This window comes from Nothoprocta perdicaria, unplaced genomic scaffold (assembly GCF_003342845.1).
Source record: "Nothoprocta perdicaria isolate Ctin4 unplaced genomic scaffold, notPer1 scaffold_76, whole genome shotgun sequence".
Taxonomy (NCBI): domain Eukaryota; kingdom Metazoa; phylum Chordata; class Aves; order Tinamiformes; family Tinamidae; genus Nothoprocta; species Nothoprocta perdicaria.
In genome coordinates this window covers 1,846,255-1,857,136 of record NW_020456043.1, presented here as the reverse complement: position 1 = coordinate 1,857,136, position 10,882 = coordinate 1,846,255, and the positions used below count along the sequence as shown (strand labels likewise).

Genomic DNA, 10,882 nt, shown 5'->3' with positions numbered 1-10,882 from the left:
ATGATTGTGCAGCGCTTTGCCAGGCCGCTTGACACAGCAGGTACGAGCGGGATTGCAGAACGCCTGCGTGTCACACCGGGAGCAGCCCGCGGCACAGAGAGCGGCCGTTATCCGGGAGGAGCTGAGCGCCCGGCAGGATGTGCCCGTGGCCRGGGAGCAGAGGGACGTCAGGCCACGATGTCCCCCGGGGCCGCTTCCTCAGCGCGGCTGGCGAGGAGCAGCCGGGGGCTCTGCGAGGGCAGCACAAAGGCCCCGTGCGCGCTAGCAGCGTGCCCGGGGGCACTAAAAACCACAGTGCTGTTTTGCACAGGACCAAATGATGTCCTGGTTACTCCCTGCGCTGTCAGGCTGGGGAGGAGCGCGGGGCAGCTCTTGGTTTCCCCCAAATGAATCACTYGTTTGAAGAGCGTTAGGGAAATGCGGGCGAGTGATGGGATGGAGCCCGGGAGGAGGTGCCTCCAGGCAGCTCTCCAAGCTGGGTTAGGCTGAGGTGCCTGTATCCCTGGGGCACCTATATCCCTGGAGCACCTATGTCTTTGGAGTGCCTATATCCCCAGGGTGCCTATATCCTTGAAGCGCCTATATCCCTGGAGCACCTATATCCCCARGGCACCTATATTCCCCAGGGCACCTGTATCCTCGGAGCAGCTATATTCCCAGGAGCACCTACAATTTTGTGGAGTCTCCTTCTCTGGAGACCTTCCCAACCCACCTGGATGCGCCCGGGTGTCCCGTGCTCTGAGTGTCCCGGCTTGAGCAGGGCTTGGACTAGATGATCTATAGGAGTCCCTTCCAACCTCAGCCATTCTGTCAATCTGTGATATCCCTGGAGCGCCTATATCCCTGGAGCACCTATATCCCCAGGGTAGCTGTATCCTCAGAGGACCTATATCCCTGGAGCACCTGTATCCCTGGGAGCACCTATATCCCTGGAGTGCCACACAGAGTGAGTTGTGCATTGGGTTTAGCCGTGGGCAGGAGGGCACCACAGGGTCGGGCATCGTTCAAGGCTCTCTTGGCATCCGCTCCAAGTGGAGCACGGGCCTCGCGCTTGGTGCCAGGAATGAGCCACGTGGTGACATGGAGCCAGAAACCCTTTTAGGGAACAGGGAGGGACCTGGTTTTACCTATAGACAGATTGTCAGCCCAAATCCCAGGCGGGCCAGCRAGCTTGAGGAAGGCCCGGAGGAGGATTTCTCTGGAATTGTTGGTGCTTTCCCGTCGCAGCTGCTCAGTAACGTGGTCCCGTGTCACCGTGAAGCCACCAGAGATCTGTGCTCCAGGTCACTCATGTAAAAGCAGGGCCTGGAAGTCGCTGGGTGCAAAGTCTCCTGTCTCCAGAGTGTCCCGCCCCTYGGGAATTCAGCTTTCCAGAGCTGAGGCAGTTGGAGCTTCCTGGCAGGCTTTTCAGACTGGCCTGGAGATTTCTGAGAGCTCTGATGGGCCAGAAATGCTTTGGGGAGAAGKGGCTGCTCTTCAAAACTGCCTCACCGAGCTCCTCCGTGCCTCGCTTCCCAGGTGCACAGCAACAGGCTAAAACTGGGGAAAAAACAATGGTTTCCATAGCCTTTGTTTTTTTCTCCCCAGTAACAGTGTCAGCCCTTTCCTCGTCGGAACTCCAGTCGAGTTCCCTCGGCGAGGTGACAGCCTTGCCTTGGTCGCCCCRATCCCGCTGGAGGTGCCCTGAGGTTGCAGGTTGGATTTTGGCACTTGGATTTGTCCCGGGCGGGTTTGGTGGCCGGTGCTCACGGTGTCCCCGTGGGCAGCCCCTGCAGCCGTGCTGGCAGCAGCACCCGCTCGACGTGAGCTGCCCGTGGTGCCTCGGGGCCGCGCTCCGTGTCCTCGTCCCTCGGGCGCAGGTCCCTAGGGAGCAGGTCCAATCCCTGGAAGCAAAGGCCCGGCCCCCTCAGCAGCGTGTTCTGAGAGGTGGAGACGCCAGATTCCAGAGAAATCCCAGCAGCTTCCAGGCCTCTCCTCTTGCTGGCCTCCGTTTTTCCATGCAGGGAAGGTGCCCCCAGTCTTGCAAKGAAATGGATTTGTGGCAAACACGTTCAGGGCAAAGGTTGACCTTGTGTCTTGGGGAGATGGTCGTAGTGAACATGGAATACTCAGTGAAACACTCAAACTTATTTAATTCTGGCGGGAAATGCTTTCCAGARCATTAAGGACACTCCATTTCTCGCCTGATCTGTGCTAGGGTTTGCAGCCTGTCCCTTGTGGCCGCTGGCTGGGTGACACCACGAGGCACCATCTCTGCTGCCTGTCCCCATGCTCCCAGTGGGTCCTGGAACCGTGCGGATGGGCTGCCGGGAAGGGGAAGGAGCTGGGAGGAGGAAGGAGCCAGGAAGAGGAAGGAGAGAGAAAGAGGAAGGAGATTGGAAGAGGAAGGAGCCGGGAAGAGGAAGGATCTGGGAAGAGGAAGAAGCTGGCAGGAAGAAGGAACCGGGAAGAGGAAGGAGTCGGGAGGAGGAAGGAGCTAGCAAGAGGAAGGAACCGGGAAGAGGAAGGAGCTGGGAAGAGGAAGGAGCTGGCAGGAAGAAGGAGCTGGGAAAAGAAAGGAGCCAGGAAGAGAAAGGAGCTGGCAAGAGGAAGGAGCCTGGAGGAGGAAGGAGCCGGGAGGAGGAAGGAGCCTGGAGGAGGAAGGAGCCGGAGGAGGAAGGAGCCGCGTCCTGGCAATTTGTGCACGAGCAGCCGGGAGGCGATGTGGCCGCGCGGGCACCGACGCAGCTGGGTGCGCAGAGCAGTTTCAGCCCTCGCCCTCCTCCTCGGCCACGTGTCGGTGGTTGTGGCCAGGTGCAACCTTCTCAAAAACAGCTGCTTTTTGTGCCGGAACGACCCCTGCTTTTATGTTCCAGTGGTTGTTTTGCAGCAGTGCACGGGCGGCTTGTGAAACGCTTCCTGGCTCTGCACGTGGGCTAATAACCCGAGCGGGACGTTTCATGGTGTGCAAGCAGGTAGCAGAGAGCTTCAYGTGCGGGTCGTGGGCTGGAGCAGCCGGCGGTGGCTGCGGTCAACCAGGGGGCACAGCCCGGTGCCTCTTATCCCGGTGCCTGCGGTGCCTGTGTCCGGCATCCCGTGTCCGTAGGGCGCTGCTCTTTGCTCTCAGAGCGGGGAAGATGTGGAGCTCCGAGCGTGGCGGCTCCGGAGCTGCCGCCATGGGGCCGGTGCTGCTTGGGGTTCTTTGGTCTGCCCGTTCTTTCCGTGCCTCCGCTGTGAGCCGWGGCCTGCGGGGATCTGGACCCGCTTGATGCGTCGGGGCTGCGTTTGTGCCGTGGAGCTGTTGGTTTCCCAGAGGCCACAGCGGTGACACGGGCCATCGGCTGGGGTTTGYAGGGACATTGCTGCTCCATCCTCTGGGTACTGGTAGCTCCTCCTTTATCCGCACGAAGCCCCTGTGCTCTGGAATGGCTGGAGCTGCCAGAAAGCTGGGCCTGGAGGCTGGGGTGGGAGACAGGGGTTGACTCCAGGTCGCTGGGTTTGGAACCCCTGGTCTGAGCCAACCAACTGGGATTCTCTTTGGGAAACATGGAGGACTGTCCCATCCCATGCTCCCTTCCCAAGTGGTGAGGGTGGTTCCAGCAGGGACCGGGCAGCATGGAGCCTCCTCCGAGGTGGGACAGGTGTTGGGTGGGTTGTAGGCACTGCCGATGTCCTCGCGGGAGAAGGAAGCCAAGCACAACCCGTCCTTTACCTCTGTGAGCAGGGAGCTTCGGGGACAAGACCTATGAGTGGAGCTCGGAGGAGGAGGAGTCCGTGAGGAAGGCAGGGCCGGTGCAGGTCCTCATCGTCAAGGATGACCACTCCTTTGAGCTGGACGAGGCGGCGCTCAACCGCATCCTGCTCTCCGAGGCCGTCAGAGATAAGGAGGTGGTGGCTGTATCCGTGGCCGGAGCTTTCCGGAAAGGGAAGTCGTTCCTCATGGACTTCATGCTGCGCTACATGTACAACAAGGTATGGGGGGACCCCACGTGCCCGGCGCTGCGGGTGATGCTGGCTCCGTGCTCCAGGGAGGCTGCGGCTTGTCCGGGACCATGGGGCCTTCCCGGAGCGCGGAGCCCTCGCGGTGCTGGCGGGGAGGAAGGGCCGGAGCCCCCGCGGGACGAGCGCTCCGGCAGCTCCGCSTGTTCCCGCCCGCAGGACGCCGTGGACTGGGTGGGAGATGACAACGAGCCGCTGACCGGGTTCTCCTGGAGGGGAGGGTCCGAGCGGGAGACGACCGGCATTCAGATATGGAGCGAGGTTTTCCTGGTGGACAAGCCCGACGGTACCAAGGTGGGTCCTGCTCTGGAGATCTTCCCAAGGCGCCTGGATGCGCCCGGGTGCCCCGTGCTCTGGGTGTCCCTGCKGGAGCAGGGGCTGCGCTGGGGGATCCCTSGGGSTCCCTTCCAACCTCAGCCATGCTGTGGGTCTGGGATTCTGTGTGTGCTGCCGGTCCCTCGCAGGGCAGCTCGTGCCCCATCCCGGCTCCGGAGGCTCCGGCGCCCGCGCGACCGCAGCCGCGGTCTCGGCGTCCCCCTYGGCCTGCCTGCGTTAATGCCGGGGCTCCCGCTTGCTGTGTCTCCTCGCAGGTGGCGGTGCTGCTCATGGACACGCAGGGCACCTTCGACAGCCAGTCCACCCTGCGCGACTCGGCCACCGTGTTCGCCCTCAGCACCATGATCAGCTCCATACAGGTAGGGAGGAGGAGGAGGAGGAGGGCTCCACGCCTCGCTTCCCGAAAGCGATGGTCCCAAGCGAGCAGCTCGGCCTCTCCCTGCCCATGGGAGCGATGAGGCCGACGTGCCGGCTATCCCGAGCGYGGGATTCCCGTGTGAGCCATCCTCCTGGATCCATCCCGTCGGGACTTGGCCGTCCCGATCCCGTTGCAATGTCTCTTTCTCCATGCAGGTGTACAACTTGTCGCAGAACGTGCAGGAGGACGACCTGCAGCACCTGCAGGTGAGGCCCCCGCAGGCCCCTCCACCCGCAGCTTTCTGTTCCCGCCTAGCCAGGCTTTTCCTAAAAGGAAAAGCTAAAGTTTACCTGGAAAAATCCGTGCTGCTCCGGGCAGTGCGGTTTTCCACAGCGATGGAAACGTCCCACCATTAGCAGTGCAACTCGGAGCTCTCCGTTTGAACGTTGAGCTGTTCAACGCGAGAGCCTGATCCAAGGCATCCGTGGATGCATCCCGGAGTGTTAAAGAGGGAGCGGGGAGCCCGCGGGCTCTGCCCTGCCCCGCTCCCCGACCCGCTGCGCTTCTCTCGGCAGCTCTTCACCGAGTACGGCCGCCTGGCCATGGAGGAGACCAGCCTGAAGCCCTTCCAGGTGAGTGGGGCCACCAGCCCGTGGCCGTGGCCACCAGGTGTCACTACGGCCCGTGGGACAGGGACGAGAAGGGGAGGCCGGGAAGCAGGAGGAGACACTGGTCCGGCTCCAAGCGGTGCTGGGAACCTCAGAGCACATGGTGGGTCCCATCGGGCACTGACAATAACAACTAAACCTTATCCAGTATAACAAACACACCAGATTTGGGGCGGCTTTGGGTGTGTTTTGCACCCTGGCACGTGCAGCTGAGTGATGGAAGATGCTAAAGACGGGAGCAAAAACCCATGGCTTGAAGCAGGGAGAGCAAGGAGAAGTTTTTAATGGGGTGCAGGAAAAGCTGGGTGTGGAATCGCTCTCGCTGGTCTGTGTCTAAGGGCTGTCAGGAGAAGGTGGCCACGGAGCACGGCGCAAGTGAGCTCCTTTCTGCTCGGCAGAGCTGCAGCTGCACAGAGAAACTCGAAATGTGCTTAAGTCATTAAGAGGGATTAACAGGCGCTGGTTTTAACAAGACCATAACTGAGGATGATTCCCTCAGTACCTGGGATAATAAACCCTGGAAAAAAATCCCAGCATCAGTTCTGCTTGACCTCCAGTCTGGTCGCTAGAGGTATCGGCCACCGCGATACGTTGCCTTATCTTGAAAAGACGCAGATTAAAAGAAGTGAATAACGTGCCGAGCCGGCTTGTCCACAGCAAAGGATTAAAGACTCGTTAAGGGACAGAGGAGAGGAACCCGGAGCTGCCTCCCGGTCCAGGCCCGCGGAGCTGCCGTGATTTCCAGCGCRGACTCTGGGGCTCCGGTTCGCAGGCGGGATGCCGGAGATGTTCCACGACTTTGCAGGGATTAGGAGCCGGCCAGGCTGCAGTTTCCTTGTTTCTTTGGGCCGGAAAGCTGGGCTCCTTCGGCACAGATGACCAATGGTGGCGATTCTTGAGGCCACCCAGCTGCTCGACATCTGCTTCCCATTAACCGCCCGCCTGGAGAGCTGCCCGGTGCAAGAGGCTTAAAAAATGAGCCTGTAAAATTCCCGCTGGATGGGGATGCATGTGGCTGGCGTGAAGGAGCCCGGCACCTTCGTGCCCATCGGGGTGCAGCGCCGGCGGGGCTGCAGCTTGGGCTCCTGCAGCCGCTCTGCCTGGGGAACGGGGACGGGGATGGTCCCATCACGGGCTCCCATCCCGTGGGGTCTCTCCCAAGCCGGGGGTTTTGYCCGGCAGCTTTGGACGCGCTCGTGGTTCTGACCCCGCCGTGTTTCCCTCCCGCAGTCCCTCATCTTCCTCGTGCGCGACTGGAGCTTCCCCTACGAGTTTTCCTACGGCTCGGACGGCGGCGCCAGGTTCCTGGAGAAGCGCCTCAAGGTGGGTGGGCGCCGGGGGCGGCGCGCGGGGCCGCCCGGGCCGCCTGACGCGGCGCCGTCTCGCCCAGGTCTCGGGCAACCAGCACGAGGAGCTGCAGAACGTGCGCAAGCACATCCACTCSTGCTTCTCCAGCATCTCCTGCTTCCTGCTGCCCCATCCCGGCCTCAARGTGGCCACCAACCCCAACTTCGACGGCAAGCTCAAAGGTGGGACCTTTTGCCCGCCTTTGGCMCAAACGTGGGCAAATCCATCCGGGAGGCACCATGCTCTGGTGGCTGGGCTGGTGTATGGGGTGTCCCGGTGGGTGTCCGGCTCTGGCTGCAAGCCAGGAGCGACGGCCTTGGGTTCCCTTCCAGAGATTGACGACGAGTTCATCAAGAACCTGAAGGTTTTGATCCCCTGGCTGCTGCGGCCCGAGAGCCTGGACGTCAAGGAGATCAACGGGAACCACATCACGTGCCGAGGCCTCGTGGAGTATTTCAAGGTAGAGGCGGTGGCGGTGGCCGGCCGGGCGCCGTGGCGGCCGCGCGGGGCCGTCCCTGCAGCCAGCCGGGCTCTCTTCCGCAGGCCTACATCAAGATCTACCAAGGCGAGGAGCTGCCGCACCCCAAGTCCATGCTGCAGGTAGGGGCGGCCGGGCGGGCGCGCGGGGGCCGCGCGGCGCCGCTCGCTGACCCTCACCCTCGGGCCCCCCTTGCAGGCCACCGCCGAGGCCAACAACCTGGCGGCCGTCGCCACGGCCAAGGACACCTACAGCCGGCGCATGGAGGAGGTGGGACACGCCAGGCCGCTCTCCCGAGGCTGGAGGGCATCGGGAACGGGCTGGGACACCCCAGGCTGCTCTCTGGAGGACATTGGGAACAGYCAGGGACACCCCAGGCTGCTCTCCTGAGGCTGGAGGGCATTGGGATCAAGTTGGGACACCCCAGGCTGCTTTCCCAAGGCTGGAGGGCATTGGGAACGGGCTGAGACACCCCAGGCTGCTCTCCAGAAGTAGGAGGACATTGAGAACAGTCTAGGACCCCCGAGGCTGTTCTCCAGAAGTAGGAGAACATTGGGAATGGGCGGGGACCCCCCAGGCTGCTGTCTGGAGGACATTGGGAACAGTCTAGGACCCCCCCCCGCTGCTCTCCAGAAGTAGGAGGACATTGGGAATGGGCGGGGACCCCCCAGGCTGCTCTCTGGAGGACATTGGGAACAGTCTGGGACCCCGCAGGCTGCTCTCCCAAGGCAGGGGAGCAGCGCGGTGCCGTGTCCTTCGGGAAGGCTCTCCCAGGACTGTGGTGGGACAGGGGCCTGGTGGCCGGCAGCAGGTCCGGGCCCGGGCAGGCCCTGGCTGGGGTGTCCCCGGCAGACGGGGCAGCCTCTGCGGCCCAGCCCTGCAGCAGCACCAGCCCCGGCCCTGTTTTAGCTGCTCCTTGGTTGTCCCCAACCATTCCCGGCAGGCGCTGGGATGCCCCGTCTCCAGGCTGGCCACCCAGCCCTGGTGGCCCTTGGACACCTGGAGACGGCGCCCGGAGCTCGGGGTGGGAGGAGGGCGGCCGGGCGCCCAAGCCCTGGCCTGCCCTCCTGGGGGTCTTGCCATGGGACGGAGCGGCCCGTGGCCTCGCGCGGGGTCCCTGGCGCCACCGGCCGCGTGTTCCCCGCAGGTGTGCGGCGGGGACAAGCCCTTCCTGGCGCCCAGCGACCTGCAGAGCAGGCACGCGGAGCTCAAGGAGGAGGCCGTGAAGCTCTTCCGCGGCGTCAAGAAGATGGGCGGCGAGGAGTTCAGCCGGCGCTACCTGCAGCAGCTGGAGGCCGAGATCGACGAGCTCTACATCCAGTACATCAAGCACAACGACAGCAAGAACATCTTCCACGCCGCCCGCACGCCGGCCACCCTCTTCGTGGTCATCTTCATCACCTACGTGATCGCCGGCGTGACGGGCTTCATCGGCCTGGACATCATAGCCAGCCTGTGCAACATGATCATGGGCCTGACGCTCATCACGCTCTGCACCTGGGCCTATATCAGATACTCTGGGGAGTACAGAGAACTGGGCGCCGTAATAGACCAAGTGGCCGCCGCGCTGTGGGACCAGGTAGGAGAAGGAGCTGGTGTTTAAGAGAAGGGTAACAAAGGAGCCCCCCTGTCCCACTGCTGCCCCCCGGGGTGCCCGTTGGCGAGGGGGGACCCTTGGGCGCAGTGTGGGGGGCGGCTGGGACGGGCCTGGGGCTCTGGTGCCTTGGGTGACATTGGGAGCCACTTGCCCAAGACCTCGCAGGAAAAACCCTCGTCCTGCCTCTTCTTCCCCTGGGCCAAGCGCTCCCAAACCTGGCCTCCCAAGGCCAGGCCTGCAGGAAGGGGCCACCCTGCACCAGGGCTGGCGGGGAAGCGCTCCCAAACCTGCCTTGTATTTTTTAATTTTTGGTGTCCAAACAAAGGAGCCGGTCCTCGGGGCTGCCTCCCAGCAGGAATTAGGGCTGTGCCCTGGCCTGGGGGCACCCGGCCGGGGTTGGCGCTGGGGTGAGGCCAGGGCTGGGGAGGCCGCGCGGCGCCCGGGCCCTCCTCATGCACAGAGTGTTTGTTTTGTCTCCTCTCCTTTCCCTCCACGCCTCTCCCCAGGGAAGCACAAACGAGGTAAGTGACACGTGTGCCCCCCACCCTCCGGCATGGGGCACCCCTTAGCTCCCGAGCCRAAGAAAGAGGAACCCCCAAATCTGCCCCTGCCTTTGGCTTCTCGTGTGTGTGTGTGGGGCTGCTTGGGGCAACGCGGGAGCAGAGGAACAAGCACCAGGAAAAGCCCAAGGGAAGAGACGGGCCCAGGCAGGAGCCAGGGCTTTCCTTACCCCACGTTCCCTTGAAACACGGTCAAATCCATGATAATTAGCGGCTCTCGGGCCTCTGGGACATCCCAAGCACTTCAGCAGTTAAAATAATAGCAATAAATGTGCCTTCAGCTGCGGAAAAACAACCATTTCACAGCAAAACYTCCCCCGGCGTCATTTGTGTCTGCTTGGTGGTGGAAAACAAAAGGCCAAGGATGCTGAAATATAAATTTTAAGCATGAAACCCACAGGGAAAGCCAAGCCTAGCAGGTACCTTACTCCTACTCCAGAACTGTCTTGATTTAATACAGTTGCACAGAGCTTTCCCCTGGGCAAGAAGCTTCAGCTCTTAACTTTTGGATATAGCTATATATGCAAACTTTGGATATAGCTATTATAGCTACTTTTGGATTTTCAGCTATAATCAAAAGTTGATGCGCAAAAATTGCACGTGGCAACTGCTTTGAACGTGCAGCTGTAACATGGAAAAAAATGTAGGAAATAAGCATTGTAAGCACGCTGAACCATCCAAATAGGCAAATTCCTCCTCTTTTTGCAGGCGTTGTACAAACTGTACAGTGCAGCGGCAACTCACAGACACTTGTATCATCACGCCTTCCCCGCGCCGAAAGCGGAGGCTGCTGAGGGCTCGGAGAGGAAGAAGATGTGAGCGGGAGCYGGGGGGCCGCTGGCCGAGGGGCTCTCGGCGGCGTCGCCTTCCCGCGGCCCCGCGCGAGGCCGAAGACCAGACCCCGCGGCGGCCGGTTCAACACGTTCACGTTCCTTCGACGACACGCTCTGTGATGGGAAGATGTAGGCATGGTTCTTGTTTTGTTAATATGTACATACGTCTTTTGCTGCAAATACCAAGTGCTTTTAATTTGCACTGTCGAGTGGAATGCCCAGCTAATTTATGAAAACTGGTTTTTGTCCTTTGATTAGTATGAGTTCGTTAATGATTTCATGGTCACGTACATGATGCTGCAACAAAATACAGGCAGACCTAGTGTTATTCAAAGGGCAACTTATTTTCCAATACTTGATCAAGTGCAACATGTAATCAAGGTTTTTCGTCAATTAACTTTAGCTCATATCTGCCATGAGCTGCTTAATTACATCACTGTAATCAAAAGGAAAAAGTATTAACTTGSTTTACCAGGAATTGTAAGGACACTTCTGCTACAGTATATTAATGATATTGTAAGGAAAGCGTACATTTCTGTTCATAACTAATGCACAAAATATCACTTTGTACATGTATTTGAGAACGTTTCACTGCCTTTCTGTATATATTCATTATAGCGCATAGAGTRTGCTCAACAGTTCTATTCTTTTATCATCAAAAGTATTAAAAGTTGGCTTTCGGTTCCTAATAATTCACTATGGAGTAGCAGTTACCACCGGAGTTTAG

General features: G+C 60.5%; 1 protein-coding gene across 1 annotated transcript; it reads left to right on the top strand.

Moving 5' to 3' along the window:
- On the top strand, positions 1 to 10,787 carry ATL1 (atlastin GTPase 1). Its single transcript, XM_026051497.1, has 14 exons — positions 1 to 40; positions 3,704 to 3,951; positions 4,138 to 4,272; positions 4,569 to 4,673; positions 4,888 to 4,938; positions 5,248 to 5,304; positions 6,571 to 6,663; positions 6,731 to 6,869; positions 7,020 to 7,147; positions 7,231 to 7,287; positions 7,364 to 7,435; positions 8,313 to 8,744; positions 9,269 to 9,283; positions 10,031 to 10,787. Exons 1-14 carry the CDS (start codon positions 1 to 3, stop codon positions 10,139 to 10,141), a joined length of 1,683 nt encoding a protein of 560 aa, XP_025907282.1. The 3' UTR covers positions 10,142 to 10,787.
- The last annotated feature ends 95 nt before the right edge of the window (positions 10,788 to 10,882 follow it).